This window comes from Sander lucioperca, chromosome 19 (genome assembly GCF_008315115.2).
Source record: "Sander lucioperca isolate FBNREF2018 chromosome 19, SLUC_FBN_1.2, whole genome shotgun sequence".
NCBI lineage: Eukaryota > Metazoa > Chordata > Actinopteri > Perciformes > Percidae > Sander > Sander lucioperca.
The window spans coordinates 22137053-22158027 of NC_050191.1; the positions used below are offsets into that span (position 1 = coordinate 22137053).

At 41.7% G+C, this 20975-nt stretch overlaps 1 protein-coding gene across 19 annotated transcripts in view; it reads right to left on the reverse strand.

The window, feature by feature from the left end:
• nrxn3b (neurexin 3b) overlaps positions 1 to 20975 on the reverse strand; it is a 326116-nt gene that overhangs the window by 188443 nt on the left and 116698 nt on the right. For 10 of the 19 annotated variants that reach the window (XM_031287985.2, XM_031287987.2, XM_035995711.1 and 7 more), the window contains 8 exons: positions 10743 to 10946; positions 9079 to 9105; positions 7209 to 7328; positions 6772 to 6884; positions 5658 to 5926; positions 5072 to 5262; positions 3145 to 3318; positions 2079 to 2105 (listed from right to left, as the gene is read on the reverse strand). In XM_031287985.2, coding sequence (XP_031143845.1) covers positions 2079 to 2105; positions 3145 to 3318; positions 5072 to 5262; positions 5658 to 5926; positions 6772 to 6884; positions 7209 to 7328; positions 9079 to 9105; positions 10743 to 10946 — 1125 coding nt within the window. The remainder of the gene's footprint in view (positions 1 to 2078; positions 2106 to 3144; positions 3319 to 5071; positions 5263 to 5657; positions 5927 to 6771; positions 6885 to 7208; positions 7329 to 9078; positions 9106 to 10742; positions 10947 to 20975) is intronic. The other 9 variants (XM_035995714.1, XM_035995716.1, XM_035995713.1 and 6 more) reach the window with 3 other exon arrangements.

Consider the following 20975-nt stretch of genomic DNA (forward strand, 5'->3'; position numbering starts at 1 on the left):
ACCACAGGAGCACAGTCAGGCAACAATAAGAGCTACTGCTGAGCCTTAACAATGCAGGACCCATGCAGGAGAAATGCACCCGGGAGAAATAGATATACAGTATGTGGGCCTAGAACGAAGAACAAGGAAGCAAACAGTGCCACCACAGGAAGCCTGACCTGGAGTACAACACATTTAAAACAGTCTGGGGAATCCTGTTTCATGCTGGGTAAAGCGGCAAATGCAGTGGCAAGCCGAAGCAGAAGTTTTTCTCAGGATCAACAGCACGCTTCTCAGTGGGAGCATCGGCATTTTCTGAGTTAATTGCTGTAAAAAACTGCTGTGCAGGATGCTATGCTAGTTTAGTTCTAATCTGCATTCAAGACATGCTACAGCAGACAAATTGTACCACAGCTGGGCTGATGTGATGGCACTGTCAACGTCCCTTCATTTCCTTCTTTTTTTCTTGACAGTGTGTGCAGGTGGACATGCATGCAATTTTCATCATTCCAACAAGTAATCCAAAATAAAATAAAAAAGTTTTATCAGAGTAAAACTTCAAACGCTGCATTCCCTCTGAACAAGCAACACGAGACATCAAAAAATAACCTTTTAACAAATGACTCATGGATAAAAAAACTCCATTAGATAATACCCATTTATACAAAATAAATGCCATTAACGGGGCCCTGGCAATTTTCTTTCCAAACATCTCTTTCACTTTGAGAATACACGGTGAAAACTAGACACACTAGACAGACGGAGTTCATGAAGAGCAGACGAGGAAAGAAAGACAATGAGCACTTGGGAACACGTAGTGCATATCGTCGTGTATGCACTTCAGTCGGACAGGAGTTGAGGAGGGTATTCAAAGTCAAACTGGATGTGTGTTTGCTATTCTTCTACACCACACATGGCTCTTACCTTTGAATACTTATACTGAGAGGGAATGCAGTTAAGGACAAGCGCACAGCATAGATAACAAGATAAACAATGCCCCCGCCGGAGTCCAGACAGACACGGGGGAAGGGGGAACCTTGACAGAAACCCTTCTGATAACCACATTGTAAAGAAAACAAAAGTAAATAAATTCAAATTAAATAAATAGTCCAAATAAATGGCAGACAAATGCAAGTAAACGGTGTCAATTGTCTTGTGCAAGACAATGTGAAGAGAAGAAAGACATTTGAAGTGGAGAACAGAACTAGTTTGCCAGCTGAAAGTGCATTTACTGTGTAATGTACGGTGATGGCAGTCAACCAGGCATCCTTGACACTGTGCGCATACATGGATTTCTGTATCGTATCAGCGGGAATCTCGTGTCTGCATGCGCACGTCGCTGCTCGTTTGTCAGCGTGAGCGATGGAGGATTTCGCTGCGTTTGAGCGTTGCAGCAGGAGGTCGCTCGCGCTCCGAAAAACACTCTCAGCTGGGGAAAGTAGCACACATGATAGGTTTTCAGAAGAAAAAAAAAGAGATAGAGACAGGGAGAGGGGCCTGACATCAGAAAGCGCGCCAATGTTTAGATGTGCGGTGACAGCCTCTTTCTGCGGTCTATGCCGGCCTGTAATGTGTCACAACTGGCATAGTAGACACAGTGCTCAGACAAATTGTCAAATTTAGCGCTGCTTTTATACTATATGACTGCCATATATTTACATCACTTATCTTACCGAATCTGTTTACTCTCTTTTTATACTGTGTACTCAAATTCTTTGCAACTTTATCAATAATGGATATACATAGCCTGGTGTTTAGCAGGGAAGAAAACATGCTATAAGACCATGTTATATTCAGTTAAATGTGCTAGAATCAAACATAAGTATGGCTACATTCATACTGCAGCAGTGCTGTAGCATGAAAATGCAGTAACCACGCAATAATCCATTTTTATTTCTCTAGTTGCTTAATCAGTTGTTTTGTCTGCCAGAAGTCTCTCTATCGCTTTTTTTATCTTCGTGTTCTGTTTTTCTTTTCAGAGAGCGAGCCACCTCTGCGGCACCAAGGGAACATTACTGCCATGGTGACACCCACGATGCATTGCACACAGCAGACTTTCAGACGAGCAGGCCTCAGAGAGGCTGAGTTTAACCCTCTACCTTGCAGGTCGGCTTTGGTGAAACCAACTTTGTTAGCGCAGAAAGAAAATGAACAGAACAGAGCAGAGCGAAAAAAACAAGAGTAAAGGTTAGTGAGGGACCAGCATTGTTAGTGTTCGTTAAACTTGTACAAGTAAGTTTGTCACTTTGGCAGAGTGCAACAGGGGAGAGCGGGTGTGTTGATTTGTTAGTTAGGGTTCAGCTCCTGAGAAAGATCCTACATGGTGGTTTTTCTTGTTATAAAATATATTTTTAAGTGTGATTTTGGCTTTAAAAATCATGGCCAAATCTTGTTTTGCTCATAAAGACCACTGTGCATTACTTTGAAATTATCTTAATCTTCTGCTGCCCTCTAGAGTAAGAGGCTATGCAGAGGCCCGCACCATACACAAGGGACATCATGTATTTGGACACAATAGAATTTTAAATTGGAAAAAGTAATGCTTTAGAATATCTAAGATAGATTTAAACAGCCTGAAGCCAAATGAGATTGACTTGTGATTAAAATAATAAAGAATAAAGAGACATCAAATTAATAATTGTGTCGCTGTGCAAACACATCAGCAGCAGCTTATTTGGATTCTGTAAAAGTAAAAAGCTAGTTTGCATTAAGATGGAGATTTCAGGTGCTGGTGAAGAATAAAAGGCAGGCGGTGAGTGTTTGACTGCAAGTAGCACCATTTTACTGTGCAATACATTTAAAATATTTTTTTTTTCTCAAGTTTTAGTTTCATTTTCTTTCATAATCTGGGTAAACAGGATGTTTGTTAATTTGTTCATTACCAGGTTATTCAGGTTTCCGTACTTCCATTTATCTTTAAATATATTGATGCAACATAAAAAGTTAACAAGCCATTATTAGAGAAAAAGAAAAAAAAAAAGATGTGAAAGACAAATTATTTGTATTTTCCTATGATGTGACAAATGCCTGGCGAAGGAAGGGAGAAAATAAATGGGATTAATAATGCCAGCGAGTGGCTTTAAGGGCTACTGAAGAGCCTTCTAATTAGACTAATACATCTCACACGGCAGGTCATGATTCTTTTACGCAACAGGCCATCTGTACCTTCACAGCCACGCTCAATCTGCCCGCTGCGGAAAAGGGCGTCGTTGATGAGATCTGGCAGACGGCCGTTGAGATCAACTGAGGCCAAACAGCCTTGGAAGCCCTCCCGAGAAACCACCAGCTTAGGGAGGTTCTGGTACATGTTGGGTCCCAAACCTCCAACAAACAGGTCGCCTGAAGGGAGAAAACATACGCGAGTATTTAAGTGAGTTTGAGTTTTGTAATAATAATTTCTTTCAAAATAAAAACAATTTCTTTATTTTTTAAGTAAACCTCAATTCAATGATAACCTCTTTCGTGTGATGTAAAGAAGCATTTATCATAGGATGAAATGAAGTCTTCATTATTATTATTATTGACACATTTACTGATTGAGATTACTGTCTTTTTTATTCTGAGGCTACACAATGAATCTTGAATGTCAACGTGTTTGTTGTATTTTGGTGCCTATCCTGTGCCTCTAGTGTTTGTTTGACGACCCCTGTGTTGTCTCCTAAGACCGGGCTTTTTCACAGTGTATCCAGGCAACCCGGTCTCAACGGCAGGAAATTTAGGAAATAGTCACGTTATTTTGATTTATTGATTCGTGTACAGGTCACGATTTTCGAAAGTTACCATTTCCCGAACTGCCATGACACTGGGCTGCTCTGGGGGACGCAACAACGGGGAAATTAAACGCCAAAATGGGGAAAATAAACGCCACACGCCGGCGACAACAACAGGACGGACCGCCACACACGGCCACAACGGGGAAATTCAACGCCACACGGCGGCGACAACAACGGGTACCGCCACAGGGGGACGCGATCCCCGGGCGCAGGGACACGATCTGCGGTCTCTGTGGCACGCAACAACGGGGACATGAAACAACGGGACGGTTGTGGTTAGGAAGAGAATAACGCGGAAAGGAACTGCAACACTCCGGATGCGATTCCCAGTCTCCAGGGTGAAAGTCCTGTATTGTTTGACCCATCCACCACCCCGAACAACCTCCCTACGCGGATTTTCTGCTATTCATACTAGTCCCTACCGTTGTCGTGCTGTGATTACAAAACATGCTTCCCATTTAAATACATTAAATTAAAATTTGTAATCACCACACGAAAAAAACGACATCATCATGTCCTGTTCACGAATCAACAGATTCAATAATGTAACCATTTCACGAACTGCCATGAGACTGGGCTGATCCAGGGGGCAGGCAGCTAGCGGATCAAGGAGAGATGCCTACGATTTGAGACAAAAATGAAACTGCACTGAAACCATGCACCTATAGTATGTGATAATCCAAGTTATTACCTATTGTCCGTCTAAAGCAGGGATACTTAAAATCTCTTGTCGAAAATTCATATGTGGACTTTTAATCAAAATGTTTAAGTACTACTAATTTAAAGTATATGCTCTGTCAGGAAATCAAGTTGATTTGCTGTAACACTTTTTTGTGACATACAGTAGTCACGAAAAAAAAAGAAATCTGATTTATGACTCGGCTGGCTCGAGTCATGTGTAGGTATAATGCTGGGCATGCTGTTGCCATTGCATGACATTCTTACACCTTCATCATAAAGACAATCATTTTAATTTCTCCGAAAGAAACAATGTGGTAGCATAGACTGTATATAAAGATGGACATCGCATCTCCACTTCCTCCCACTGTACGAAAGTGAAGCCAAAATATCCCGGATACAGGCGCTGCCATTTTGTAATTTTGGAGCCAGAGTCTGCGCAGTACTGATCGGGCGGTATCGAAGTCCCGCCCGATATACACCCGTCCGACCAATCGCAAGTCAATCACAGCTGTCAATCATGACGTTTCATCCCGTTTTTATAGCATCAAATAACTAATAAAAACCAAACGGAATGAACGGTGAGAAATCAAGATGTTTTGGTTTGACTTATACAGTCCATAAATCAACCCGGGTCGTACCTTTGAGGTCGAGGTTCTTGGCTCCGTTGACATTCTGGGTGACTGACTTTGTGTCCACCTTGAGCGTGTGTGTGTTGGAAGCGTCTCTCGTGATGACCACGTTATGCCACTGGTTATCGTTCAGTGGGTTGTCACTGTTCCCCTTCAGCAGACTTGGCCCGTTCCCCAGGTCAAACACATAGTGGATAAACCTGGCAGAGGACAAGCGCAGCAGATGAATACATCAGGGTTTGTTAGTGTAAATGTGTGTGCGGTTTGCAGTACGTCTCCTTTTATCTTCCCAGACTGATTAACATTAATTGGAAAAACTCTCACAATCACCTTGCGTTGCTCTGACACTAATGGGAGTTAAACTGATAAAGAAAGAAATCTTCGCTGCAACACGAGGATGTTTGTTACAAGCTTACAAAAGGTGCGACAGAGACTTGGGATTGATTGTTGGGTCAGACTCAACTGCTGAAATCATAATGCCTTAAGAAACAAACTACACCCACATCAACACTACTATTTTAATTTCATAATTATCTCTGAACTACAGCCACGGAATAAAACATCAACATGCTGGCATCGTCACTGTCGCACTCACCCTTTGACCAGCTCCACAGCAATAAAGTCGTTCCCGTCCCCGCTGTTAAAGATGATGAAACCGTCAGGCGATGTGGTTTTGAACTGAAAGAAGAGGTGCATTGTGGTATAGGCCTGCAGAGTGGCTAAGCCCAGGTAGCTGCCCTTGGTCTTGAATGTGATGGGGTCAGCGATGATGAAGCGTATGCCGAAGCGTGCGTTGAGCTCGCAGAAGTCGATATCCCCGTTCTTGCACATGTCGATGTACTGCATGCCGTTGAACTTGAGGCTCTGTGGGGAGAGTTGTTGAGAGACGGTGTTGTTGTAAATCAATCGTAAAGCCGACTTTAATTACATTTGTTAAATTTAATTGACTCAAGTTTGCCATGGTAACACAGTACGCAAAGCCTCCAATATTGTGTTTTGAGTAGTCATACCTAATCCAAGGAGATAAACATATTTTATATTCCGTGCAAATACAGTACTCTACCTCTCATTTAAGAAAAATAAGAAATATTGTCAAATACTTCTCAAAGATGTGGCCAAGATGATGAATAATATTGGCTAAAACTTGCTAAAGAAAGCAACAGCATCCTTCGAGCTAGCAAGCTACATGCTGAAAATGTCAGGTTTTGAAAAAAATGTGGATCATGCAATAAGGCAGGCCTGCTTCGTTCTTTTGGTAAATGATTGTAAAGATTTACGTTTGGGACCTAATGGCAGGATTGCTCTGGACAAAGTACACACAGTGATGCACTGGTAAGAGCAAATTACGTCTAACCATGTATTCAGCTAATTTAAATAGCTCACGTTACTGTTGTTACGTTGTGTGAACAGTTAACGTTTTCTTTTATCTGGGTGCAAATGTTCCACGAAATCAAGTTCCTTTCCAGGACCATTTTGCAGATCCACCGTCGCTGAGTCCGGAGATTAGCGCCGCCCAACACGATTGTGATTGGTTTAAAGAAATGCAAACAACCCAGAGTGTTTTTTTCTCCTATCCTAGAATGTATGTGTGGTGTAGCCAGACCTTACTCCACAGCCCTGTGGAGATAGGTCTGTCAATGCAACACTAATCTGTGACTAACGTTTGTTGAAATAACGCATCTGCTGCGTCGTGATGTTTTGCTTCATACCTGAAGATGCCCAATAAAGGGGGAGGGAGCAGACGAGACAAAGCGTCTCTCGGTCAAGATGCCCGTCTCCACGTTCTTGAACTCTAGACGGGTGTGATCGCCCGCCATCTGACCTGAGATGGAAGAGGGAAGAGAAAATGTGGGGGAAAAAATGGGGAAATCAAAGACCAATAAATTGTTACTTTAGGTCAGTATTACTATATTATTAATTATCAGAAACACGGCAAAAGCAATTTTGCCAGTATTTGTATTACCCCTTATGAAATCTAACTTGGCTGAATCCTACAAAGGCATCAGTGACAGATTATAAACCCAGACAAAGAGATTAGAACTGTCTTCCACCCCAAAAAAAAAGGAGAGAGAAAGAGGAAAATTGTATGATCATGCACATCATGAATGTTGTAAATTAGCAAAGAAAGAGTTCACGAGAATAATACCTTCAGCCATGTCGTCATCCACAGTGAGTTTGAAGTTTTTACCGCGGCGGACCACTCGTACTGAGTGCCACTCGTAGTCGTTGAGCTTTTGTCCAGCATAAAGAACCTCAGGGCCCTTGCCTGAAGAGGAGGGTTAGTTAGTCAAGGGACGGGGGAAGCACAAGCACAAACCAAATCTCTGTTTTCACAACTAATGCAACAGATTGGAAAAATCAACCAGGAAAAGTTTTTTTTTTTTTTTTTTTTTAATTTTAAACCATATTTGTAGTCAGATTTAAAATAAAATCTTTATCATATGGAGATAGTAGTCTTACTCTCCAAACAAAAATTTGGTTTTGATTTGACAACAGAGGAAAACAATACAACAAATCACAACTGACAGCAAGATAAAAGCAAACATTTGCTGTTACTCATACAAGGACTCAAAAGCTGTGACTAAGAGTTCACGTGTAATTTAATACAACTGTCTCTTTCTCTCTTGCTTATATTCTGTAGTTTAGAAACTTTGAATGATCCTTCCGTGTTATACTTTAACTTACAAAAGGTCACAACTCGTACTGCAGTTTCACTGTAGCTGTCATGACAACAGGCCTGTGGAGATTGTGTAAGTTATTCTAGTAACTAACCACTAGAGGGCAATCCAGACCCACTCAACTCACAATCCTGAATCTGGTGAATAATATTGAACCGAACACAGGGTTTAAATCCAAAGAAGCAGTGTTCAGCAGTAGTCATTTAAAGTAATTTGTAGACTAGATTTAGGATTTTAATTTGATGACTAAACTCCTGTTGTCCATTGTTGCCTGGTGCTGTGTGGGGAAAAAATGTCTCCTTGGAGAAAAAGTCTGAACTCTAATGGACCCAGAACTGTAGACAAATACTAGTGTAAAGTCTCAAATTTAGGAAAGTATCCTCGTTGTGACTTTGATAAAAAATTCTAAATATTGAATTTTTAAAATATTGAATATTTGGCACATTGTGGCTTGTATCCAGGCCACTGTGTAATGCTGTGATCGGTAGTATACTATATTGTGTCTGACTGCATTAAAAGGCAGACTTAACTAAACTTAATTAACTATAATATTTAGTAAAAAAAAATAAAAATTAAATGACAGATTTGAAAGATTAATTTACAGTGACACTATGCAAAACCAAATGAACTGAATCTAAAAAAAATATTAAATTAATAAAATAAAAGCATCTCCTTTAGAGTTTGAATTTGCAGCACGTGTGCACTGGATCACTAATTAATGCCAATAATCAATCAGTATGAACAAAGGTCTACAATCTGTTCTCACTCACACACATACCTGAACCCCCTTTTAAGTCTTTGTTCTTTCTCTCTCTTAATCTCTCTCTCTCTCTCTCTACAAGGCTGTGAGCACTTGTGAAAATAATGAAAAATAAGAGTCCCCTTCATGAGTAACAGCATGTCTGCTAACACCATCTATATATCACATTATAGGCCTATATACTGCCATATGTGTTAAAATAAGGAGGGCAAAGACAACAAAGCAAGTGAGACACACAGCAATATACTGTATTACAGTGTATTTGGGAAAACAATATAGCCCATAAAGTCTGAAAGTGTAAATGTTCAGCGAGTAGCTATAGGCATACAGGGAAAGATTAAGAACTAGCTGCCTGAATCAATTTGGAAAGTGGGCCATTTAAAATACATAGAGTACATGAAGTCAGATTTGCATAACTTTAATCTCTGGCTATTCTTTTTTTCCCCCCTCCTCTTATCTGAAAAATCCTCTTATCAGTCCCCCTGCATCCACACATTTCTGCCCTTAAATCTAGCACACAAGCTATGATCAAACATTGATTGTAGGAAGAAGGCTGCAGAAGAAGAATGTTGACTTACTGGAGTTACAGTTTATCCTGACACAGTCTAGATGGGGAGGGGAGAATAAGTGACAGATGAAATCGCATCCTTCAAGGTTACAGCTGCAGACAACCAAGAGCAAGAAAAGCCACCTTCCGGGGACGGTCACATGACCCCGGCGGCCATTTTAGCCTGGTTGGCTACTGATGGTCAATATCGCTATACTGATACTGGAAATCCAATTTAATCCCAATCCAATTCTATTAAATTACTATCAATGCTGTAGCCAATAATATTGTACCAATGCTGGCTAATATTACTGTACTGGTTCATGTTTGGCTACATTTTGACTTGAAAAATGGTCGCTTGGAATTTAATGGCCACATTGATTTTGTAACCCAGCAACTAGAGCCAAAATATATCTATAATATTTATCTTTTATACACTAAAGGTTGTAAATTTAGCCATTTTGTATGAATTGTCATCAAAACTGAGGCTTACATGCCTAACTAAATCTCTCCATCTACGGGAGAGTATTGAACCTGTGTTTGGCAGGTGCAGGTTGAAATCCATGTGACCAGGGTGGTCATGTGCCGTCAACCGCAACAGAAAAGTGGGAACAAACAGCCTCGAGCCACGTAGCACCAACACCGTACAGAGGCCTAAAGAGACCTTCTATCAGAGGGTCCTGTGTAAGTTACAAGTAATTATGAACTATAACATTAATGTGCATTACATGGATTTTGTTAGAATCTTAAATTCATTTAGATTTCAAAGGTCCAAAAGACCACATTGCACATTTAAAACATGAAATATGGATTACAGGTGTTCCAGGTTTTTGGCAGCTGTGGTAGCAGAGTGCCTACATGTATATACTATACATGAGTTACATTCAGATCTTTTGTGGGAACATATGCTTTATGTGGAGAGTATATATTCTAGGCTCACTGGTATAAAGGCCGGCACTCTACTTAAATGTACCACTTGTGCCACCATCTGCAGGCGCGCTGGGTGCTGTGGCATCGGGCTGTTTGCCAGACGGGCCGCAGGCTCGGGGCCTTTGAAGGGGGTGAGTGCCATCTTTGAACAAGGCATGGGAGATGCCAGCTAGACCAAGGGTTACTAATGGACGGAGAGAAACATGAACCTGCTATGAGCAAAAATAAATAATAAAAAAAAAAAGACCACAAGAACAGACCCATGTGATAGGAATGCATCAGTGCAGCACTTAAATGTACAGACGCTTACTGTATACCTGCAGTTCTGACTAGATGGCGGAATATTATCTAAAATGTTGCTATCCGAATTAATGCATGTGTGAGAAGAACAGTGCCATCTATTAAGAGTAATTCAAGAAGTAAAATGCTGTATTTGTACACAGTAATGAGCATGACTAAAATGATCTATGATCCGTTCAAAAGATGTGCTGCAGAGCATGGATAACTTTGTTACGTGTTAGATTGATGGATATAAAAGTCTACAAAGACATCTAAGCATCAAGGCAGAAAAATGTACAGTCCAGGCAAGTCAAAAACAATACATGCAACTACAAAGACAAACTACAAAAACTGGCTTAGTGTGTGTTAGGTCTGATATCATGTCTGGACCAGAAAGAAAATGAAAACAAAAGAAAACACAAAGACAGTGAGGCTTCTTCTTGAATTGGAGGGGAGGTGAGCCAACGGGGACGGTTTATACGATACCTAGGTTGACCGTCAGTTTGACTCTCCCGCTGTCTAGCTCGAGCCTCAGCGTATCCGCTGACTCGCTGGACGTGGCGGCCATGAGCAGGCCAAACGCCCGCTGGGACATGAAGCGGAGGGACACGTCCTCGGCCTCTGTGTGCATGACGTTTGGTATCACCACTTTCATGAACATGCTGCCGTCGTACGACAGGATCGATGACTCTGTGACAAAAAGAGAGATGGAAATGTCCCGTTATTTTACATACAGTAAGCTTTAAAGTATGGTATCAACAACAGTAATGAGCAAAAGGTGAGGCTGTGTCCATTTGTGTGTTTGTGCTAAAAAAAAACAGATACTTTCATACCAGAACAAAGTGGGACAATATATTGCATATGCTTCACCTTCTTCTGACAGATTTGTTTTTGCTACCGAAGCTTCCGATAAGATGAAAGAGAGTGTGCATGAAAGCAAATACACGCACACTCATGCTCGGTGAAGAAAAGAGAACCTAATTTAAAAGCTGGATGCATGCATGTCCCTTATATTTTATCAATGGGAAACACACACATACATGTCCCACATGCCCGGTTGCAGTTGTATTCATCATCCACCGAGTGACAGGCGAGTGTCTGGGAGCTCAGGCTGACACGCACACGCACACACACACACACACACACACACACACACACACACACACAGCTCAGTGTGCAGAAAATTAAATCATCATGCTATTTCCTCCTCTATCCTCTATAGACGTTGGTTACTTTAATCGAGAAATCGTTTTTTTATTTTTTTTTGTAAATGTAAATTAGAAGTGGAACATGTACAGCCCTACTGTAATACAAAAACATTGTCCTTGCACACGCTCACACACTGAATAACACAACCGGTCTTGTAATTAAAAAGAGTCAATGAGAACAAATAGATCACGGCGGTTTAAAAGGCAGTAGGGACTATTCTGTTCCCTTCTTATGGGTACAAAATGGAGGAGAAAGCGTGAGTGAGTGCAGCGAAGAAAGAGGAAGGCTGTCAGCAGACTGGAAGCCTCTTGGGGAGAGAGACACAGATTAAAAAGGGTATCCAACCATGACATACCTGTTTTGACACCTCAGCTTTATAAAAAAAAAAAAAAAAAAAGAAATAGCCTCGTGGCCCTTAGAAATGCACCACCATTTGGCTGCGTATAGGGAAATGCTGAGGCTGTAGGTGAGAGGTTTTGTTGCATCTCACGAGGGAGGGGTTGTACCTGTAACCGATGCAATGTTGCATGTCACTTTTTTTCTCTCCCCTTTTTACCCTGGGGTCCACTGAATGAAGTGTCATTTACAGGTTAATTTGTATGGAAAAATGCTTACCCACGCAAACAGTAATGTATTATTGGATTGCTCTACTTAAATGTTAAAATCCATGCGTTATGTTGCAAAATTCATGTATAAGCAACGTGAGATCACTGAAGCATTTGTCTCACCGAGCAGTGCACTGCTGTAAAAAAAAAAATAATAATAAAAAAATCACACATTCGTCTGTGTTGCTTTTAGGGCTGTTGTAAAATCCATTCTATGAACAAGCTGCCGACTGTGTGGATACAGTAGCCTTGAGGATAATGAAACCTTGGCTCACCATTGTTTTACTCAATTTTAAATTGCACCGGCTCTCTCCCTCTTTGTGTCTCCTTCGCTCTCAAGAGCACTCGCATAAAAAGACACGGTCACACATCCACACATGCATTTCACGCCAGCCAGTCCATAGATGGATCCCCTAACTGACAGAGGCATGTATCGATTCGGGAGCCAAATCAGGTCCCAGGCTCGCATTTAAAAGGGGGAAAAAGGACAGACATGGAAAGAACTCTATAAAACTGAATGTGATGTCCAGTCTGGAGTTTAAGCAGATGTGGCACAGCACCCTGGATGAAACCGTTTCTGAAAAATGTTTCATATGTTTGTAGCTATGAGAATTTGACATTGGGATTGGGAAGTGTCATTTATACAAAGAAAAATGCTCACTGGCTCTCAAGTACATATAAAAGGGAGTGTTTTCTTTTTTGAGATAGAGCCGGAAAGAACATCAGCTATCCAATCTCAGCTTGGGGGGGGGGGTTTGAATAATGGACAGAGGAATGCAATAATCCATCCAATTGTCAAAAAATGTACTAAAAACAACAAACGTCAACCTCATGGTGGCGCTAGAGGAAAAGTCAGGGGATCTCCAAAGTCAGTAGAATGTATCCTCTGGGGATCACAAACATCTGTACAAGCTTTCAAGGCAATCTATCCAATAGTTGTTGAGATATCAGTCTGGACCAAAGTGGTGGACCAACCCATCTCACTGCCCAAGATCATGCATGCACAATATGCAAATCTGCTCTGGGATTGATTTCCTTTCTTTAGCTGTTTTTAAGCTATGCATGGTTGCTAAAATCCCCCCCAACCTGTCTTAAGAGGCTGCATAAACACCTTCCGAACCAGTTAGTCAATATGTTCGACAGCTCCACAGTCAACACTGTGCTTAAGCAAGCAAACAACATAATAACATTCAGTTCAAAAGGTCAGTTTTTGTGTGCAGCATCCTTTTTGGAACAAAGTAGTCCCCCATCAGGTCTGAATGTCATCGATTCATCTCTGCTGGGATTGGCTGTGTTGTTGTCAAATAGCGTTTTATTGTCCAAGTGAGGAAAGGGAAGTATTTGGTTGACTGTGGTTCAGTGTATTTTATTCCCACTGCATGAGTCTCTCTGCTTTGAGCGGCAGAAGAAAAAACAGAGAAAAGGCTGAGGTTATTTTAAGGATGTCGACATGGTCCATTTGGAACCACAGAAGGAAGGTTCAAGAAGAAAGAAACGGGAAATCTCTTAAAATTCAAACTCCTGAGATAACTGACAAGCTGTCCAAGTCATCTGCCTCACACTATTCCTTACTGGTCAAAAAAGTGATGAGATGTCAGTGTTGTGTTTACCATGTGTTGTGTTGCTCCAAAGTGTGCAGGTTTAAAGGAAAATTCTGTTTTATTACAACTTGGATCTTATTTTAGTAGTTTTGGTCATAACTCATATCCGTTATGAGTGCTTGCTGAGATCTGCAAACACAACAGCATTGCTACAAAAAAGTCCGATGAGGCAAAAAAAAAAGCTCAGACAGGTTTTAAACAAGTAGACAACAGGTTGCTTGATGATCTAACCCACTTTATTTGGAGGTCAATCTGAACGCGAGCTCAGTCAAAATGTTGGTAATAATCTCGCTGCTGTAAGTCTGACTAACCTGGAGGTTTGTTTACAACCAGTATGATCGTTTGACCGCATGTGTTTCTTGCCACATCAGGCTTCTTTCGTAGCATTCCCACATCTCACCAATCACCACGGTTATTGGTAATCTTTTAATTCCAATAGGATTGATGGGTAAAACTATGCACCCAAAGCCCTATTCCCGGGACCTTGTGTGATTTAGAAATTACCCCCACACATCTGAGTATCGTGTGGCTTATTCGCACGGGATAAGCAAAGCCTGTGATTTTACTCGACTTTACTGACATATCTGTACCGGCATACTGTATCTACCGGATATCGGTACCCGGAGGACGGCCAGGGCGAGGCCGCCGCACCGCACTTGGGTCGAGGTTCCGTATCTTTTTAGGCCAGGCCTGGTAGCGGTTACCAGAGGCGCATACCCTATCCCCGCCGCGGCAGCAACCACACAGCATCACCGTCAGGTCTCAGATGAAGCCGCGGGGAGCGCGTCAATTCAGGGATGGAAGTCTCAAGTCGGGCAGCGGTCCAGACTAGGTTGGCCATGAAAGGCGACGTCCGCAGCCCCCCGCCATCCCATATCTGTCTTCGCGAAAGAGGGATAAAAAGGCATGCATACAAAAACCTTGAAAAAATTATATACAACCCAACCAAATCACAGACATGTCGATTTGCACGGGACTAATATGACAGGACCTCGGTGTTCGGCAAAATATGGTGAATAATTTGCAGGGGAATTTGTACTTGACAAATTACAGACATGGCCGATTTGCACGGTATTAAGATCACAGACAACCTCAGAGCGCAATTATTACAAATGACTAGAGGTCACCAGGTAATATTAATCCCGTACGAATAGGGCTTTAGACCGAGGTTGTATGTAATGCTAGCTTCAGTCTTTCAAGTTTCCAGCTGTTTAATTGTCTAACTCAGGTACCACAGTAACTTAAAGCAAGTTATGCTATCATGTAAAGCTTAATAACGTGTCAGGACTGTAAACAAGTGAAAGCAAACAGCTGAGCCAAACATCACTTTACATTTGTAGAGAATTAAACATCAGCAGGCTCTGCATAAGTAAAGACTGCTGCTGTGCTTATAGTCATTCATAGAGGATGCAAAGCTATTAACATTTTAGCCTCTGCAATATACTGCAGGTGATAGCACACCATGCAAACGCTGTGTGTGTGTGTGAGAGAGAGTGTTTAGACTTGTATGCCTGCACAACACGATCTGTGAAAACACACACACACACACACACACACACACACAGTATGTACTGCTCAGTAAAGTATTTCTAAAGAGAGATACTGTATCAGCAGTGATGAGGATGTCATTTCAGATGGTAATTAAGCTGCTACTTGTCAGTCTGTGTGTTTGTGTGTGTGTGTGTGTGTGTGTGTGTGTGTTTTCCATTGGGCCCCGCACTTTACATAATTAGCCGTCCAATTGAAGCAGAAGATGGAGGAGGAGGAAAGCTATTAAGTGAGATGCTTCACAAATATTCAGGGTATAGAGATGGGGGGGTGGAGACTATGCTAGTCAAATCTCTTCAGCACACACACACACACACACACACACATCAAACTCTCAAAATCTGTTTTCTTTCTCTCCTGTTTTTCCTCTCTCTGTGTTCCATTATTTACTTGCCTTGGCTCTAACGGTGAAGGATTATCTAATCTCCCCCCACCTCACAGAGTGACAAGTCTTTGTTTCGATAAACAAACCAACAAGGGCCTTGACTGTCATTGTGGTGTTTCATGCGAATGCCTGTCAACCCCCCCCCACACACACACACACACACTTTTAGAGACTGCTGTCAAAAATCTTTAAAGTTCAAAAATCATATCTTCATCCTGACAGCAAGGATAAGGACATCGATAAAGAATTTCACAGGCACTAACTATGCCTTGGTCTCCTTTTTGTGTGTGTATCTACAGTGTGTTTATGTGTGTGGTACTATACACACTGAGGCAGCAGTTGCACTCGACAGAAGAGGCTCTTGGCTATGGACGTTATCCACAGTAATCCTCACCACGTGACACAGACAGACACACACACACACACACACACACACACACACACACACACACACACACACACACACAGACACAGACACACAAGGCTTGAAAACTTCTTCCAGTGGACACTATGAAGTGATGCACACGGCTGTGACATGCAGCGTTTGGTGTTACCGTTATTACCATTACCGTGAATAATGGAGTTATTGAAGTCAGCTCTGTCTGTGGCGTTAGAAAACTCTTGCATATTTACACACCTATTAGACACAGAGCAATATTAGTATTTGTTTTGAGTTGTGTCTCTGGCAACCTGATTGATGTAAATCCAAAATTCAATTTCTTTTTATGTCTGTTTTGGTCTCAATCAGAACTTTCTGAAAATGGCTGCCTGCTGCTAGAAACAGGGTTGATAATAGTGGAATGAGCCAGCCTTAAAGCCAAAACCAGTGAAATGACTGTATGTAGTAGCTTGTTTATAAGTTCGGTAAATGTTCTACTGTGAGAAGGGTAGGAGCTGCTGTATGGCTTCAGGTTACACCTTTCGGCCATTGCTCCGATAGGTTTTTGACATTTACTACATTTTTTGTGGCTGTTTAAGCACTACTTTGCCGCTTTCAGTTTTAAATGATACAAGTAAGACAAGTAAAATGATTTATTGCCTACCATATCATTGAATGCAAGTGCAGGCTATGTTTATTATGAGCAAGCTAGTTTTTTTTTAGGTTTTTTTTCTATTTAATCTCCTCTTGGGAGTGGTAGTAGCTCAGTCCATAGTTACCAAAGTATGGTGGTGGACTGGTAGCTGGAGAGGTGCCAGTTCACCTCCTAGGCACTGCCAAGGTGCCTTTTAGCAAGGCACCAAACCCCCAACTGCTCAGCGTGCTCATCCATGTGCAGCCCCCTCACTCTGACATCTCTCTATTAGTGCATGTATAGGTCCTGTTTGTGCATGTGTGTGTATTTCAGGCCTGTGTAATGTGTGTAACTGCAACAGAGTGAAACCTGTGAATTTCCCCTTTGCAGGATAAATAAAGGCATGTCCTCTTCTTCTTGCTGTCTTTCTCCTTCCCTCACTTTTTAATTCCCTGTAATGGACACAGTGATTTGTAGAGAAACCCTGAATTGTAAAACACAACGCTCTGTCCCACCCCAGATTTAGGAAGTAGTCCATTCTAAGCACTTTGAAGAATAACATCCCCATCAGACAGTAAAACTCAGGAGGAGGTCAGCAAACTCACAGGGATTATAAAAGATTGTGCCGTGCTCAAAGCAGAGATGAATTTATCAGGATATCAAAAAGGGGTTGATGTAGCGTCAATATGAAACAGTAAGCAGTTTTGTGCAACAGACATATTGAAAAGGCTTTACACTTGGGATGAGGTAAATCCGTAGAGCTTTATCAACATGTGACAGATAGAGTCAGTATCTAAAAACAAGCCTCTGCACATTCGATTTCAAGTATGATTTTGTAATGGACATCATACTGTCCTATTCTTACTTGCTGTATTCTAGACCAGGAACAATAAAAGTGACTGAATCATTCCCCCGCTGTCGTTAGCTTAACCCCGCCGCTGGTAAAAAGTCATAGAAAAGGTATTCCTCAAAAGTCTCTCTGAGGTGGATTATTCAAAGCAAATCGTCTTTGACCTGAAGGATGTTAACGTTATGATTAATGACTGTTTGTGATGATTTATGAGGGAAAAAATCTGCTTAGTGGGTAGCTACACACATGGGCACACAAGGGTCACTCTGTGTGCACAAACACACACATATACAACTATTTGGAAAGCCTGAATACCTGCTGTGTCAGTTGTGCCCACTACAAGACTTTAGCCCTGATTTTCTCCCATAGCCCCATATCGGCTAACATCTTGGCTCACCGCTCGCATGCACACACTCAAAATTGTATTCAAAGCAAATCGTATTTGACCTGAAGGATGATGAAGTTATGAATAATGGGTTAGGGTTAACAAAAGGGCACTTTGGGGGCACTTGGACTGGCCAGACGGCTCATTTAGGCCAAACAGAGAGTAATTTGTGGGGGCACCTAGGCTGTGACTTTAGAGCAAATTTGAAGAATGGAACTGCCCTGTTAAAACACAGACACATCCTGTTAAAAGAAAGATATTGCAATAGAAGAACTATTTAGCACTCAAAGCAAGAGCATTGCGGTCATTTGTCCTAACTTTTATGATTACAGTCTGTAATCTGGCTGTTATCGTAGTGAAAATAAGAAAATGTTCTCTGTGTCTTCCACAGTATGAGCCGCTGTGATTCTCTGCTGGGTGTGTATGTATGAGAAAGGGAATTTATTGATAAAGTAAGATAAAGTAAGTTTGATTTATGGTTTTGCCCTTGCTGAATCTTCCTTACTTGACTTTTTGTTGCATCAGACGAGGGTGGATAAAGATACATCAGTAAATGTACTTAATGCTACAGTTTGTTTTAAAGTATCTTTGTGGGCATTTTAAAGTTTTGTAAGGCTGAAATAGTAGAGAAATGACACAACATGAGGGGAGAGAGAGAGATGGGGAATGACCATGGATGTATAATAAGAACTGGATACAGCGTTCAAGGAGGAGCCCCGTTCTTTCCTTGTTGCTAAGTGACGCGTGAAGCCAAAAAAGTTAAAACTAACTAGAGACGACACCAGCGGAGCCGGCTACTTGCGGTTTAGCACTACAGCTAACTTAAAATGGGGATTAAATGATTTAATCGAGTGGCTCTCCTAGACTTTCCAAATGTTATCGGACTGAATGGATACAATTCTGATTCATCTGAGTCATTTTGCTGGGGGTTGTGAAGCTCAAAAAAGGTATGCACTGATTTACAGACGTCTCTTTTGCCATCTAAGTCTATGGGAAAAAGATATTTTTAGGCCCAGTGGCATCACGTGATGGACACAGAAGTTGTAATCCCACTGTTTGGCAAGCAAATGACACGCAAACCGTGGTTAGCCCATTAATCCCTCTGCCTCTCCCTCATGTTAGTGTGTTTCTAGGCGTTTCGGAGTGAAGAAAAAAGGCCAGGGCAGTTTAACAAATGCTCAAGATTAAGGAGATCAGCAATAGAGGTGTGAATCTTCACTGATCTCCCGATTCGATTATCATGTGAGCGATTCGATATCTCGATGCATCATGATGCATCAAATACATTTTTCTATTAAAGCCATATAGGATATTTAATTCATAGCTTTTCAAGCTTCAAAAACAAAACATTCTGCAGTGCTCTAATACTAAATAAATTGAATACGTAAAAATACAGCACTGAGCACATGGCACCTCCTGAATGTGCAAAACATAACAGAATATGTAAACAGAAATGTTGTTTGGCCTACATTCAATTGTAAACAGAAATAATCGATTATGGCCCGGCCGATTATCGATGCAGCATCGTCCATGTCCACGATTCGATGCATCCATTATTTGATTAATTTCAACATGTGTGTTATGTGTGTGTGTGTGTGTGTGTGTGTGTGTGTGTGCGTGTGCATGTGCATGTGCATGTGCGAACATGTAGCCAGTACATTAACTGTACCTGTAAAACTAAAGTAACAGTATCCTCGTAACTTGTAAGATTCCAAACATATGTAGATATGGGGGAAGAGATGAAATCTTTTTTTCTCTTGTACCACAGTAACTTTGCTCTGCCTCATTTCCAACAACTCCAGCAATACTGTATATTCAACAAACGAAAACAGCCTTGTACTGCTGAACTCCTCCACATCTGCTACACTCTACTGAGCTGTACCTCCGGTTTAGGGTTACCACTGAGTATGCAAATGAAATGTACAGTAGCTACCTTTACAAGGCTCTCCTGTAGCTGCCTGATGCTTAGTCCGACACAATGGGCGTTTGTGGTTAGATGCCATAAAAAAAGCACCAGTTTATGTTAGGCCGTAACACACTTTAACTCGTAAACTGCAGTATGCACACCTGCATGTACACCCAACCAGTGAACCACAGCTCCATCGGGGGGCAGCAAAGTCAAAGAGGGCCAGCTGCTGTTGACACCAGCTCCTCATTTGACTTGTTGGAAGATGGAACAGGGAGGAGATGAGAAGGGTGGTAACAGGAATGAGGGACAAAAACGAGACAAGAAGGAGATGCCTTTAGGTGACAAAACAAACTGAATATCATGTTGCAAAGCAAACAAAAGTCAGGAATTTTTCAGCAAATTTAGGGTATTTTACAAAAAGTGCAATCAGATACATCTGCCCACAGAGGGTAAGGTACCATCTCCAGCAAAGGAGTATTCTGGATTTTCTTTTCCTTTTTTATCCTTAAAGTCAGTTAGTCTCTCTGGGAACCCTCCTCCTGAGAGGTTTGGAGACTTGTCAATTTCTCAGATGGTCGAACACTGAAGGCTTGATTTCCTCTAAGTGTTCTCTCTCTCTCTCGTGTGTGTGTGTGTGTGTGTGTGTGTGTGTGTGTGTGTGTGTGTGCGTGCATGTGCATGTGCATGTGCGGGAGAGACAGAAAGAAGAGAGAATGAAATGAGAAACAGTAAGCAGGGAAAGACGGATGCAGCACTTTCCCACCCTCCCTATTCTGCATAGTGTGCCACAATAAGAGTCAGGGTTTACATAACCCACCACAGCTCCTAAGCACACATATAATTACAAATGGGGATTAGGGAGCGACAGCATAATGTTCTAAACAGCGAAAAAACGGAAACGAACAGATTGTTTTAAAGTGCAGTAAGATCTGTTTTTCTCCCGGGTAAACATTGTCAAACAAATGTCTGTCTCTCCACTGCTGCCTCTCTGGCATTTTTAACAGTTTGTACTTCTGTCTCCCTCTCCATCTCCATCTATCCACTTCTACATCAGCTTTTTCTTGTTCCTTCCGTTTTCATGCACTGTATGAATCCATGGAGCCGAGTCGCGTCAGACACTGCCCGCATACTGTTCCTGCACAGGAGAACGACTGTCAACTCGCCATGAGTCTGTCTTCTGGCGCCTGAGGCAGGAAACACATTCTCTAATGGCG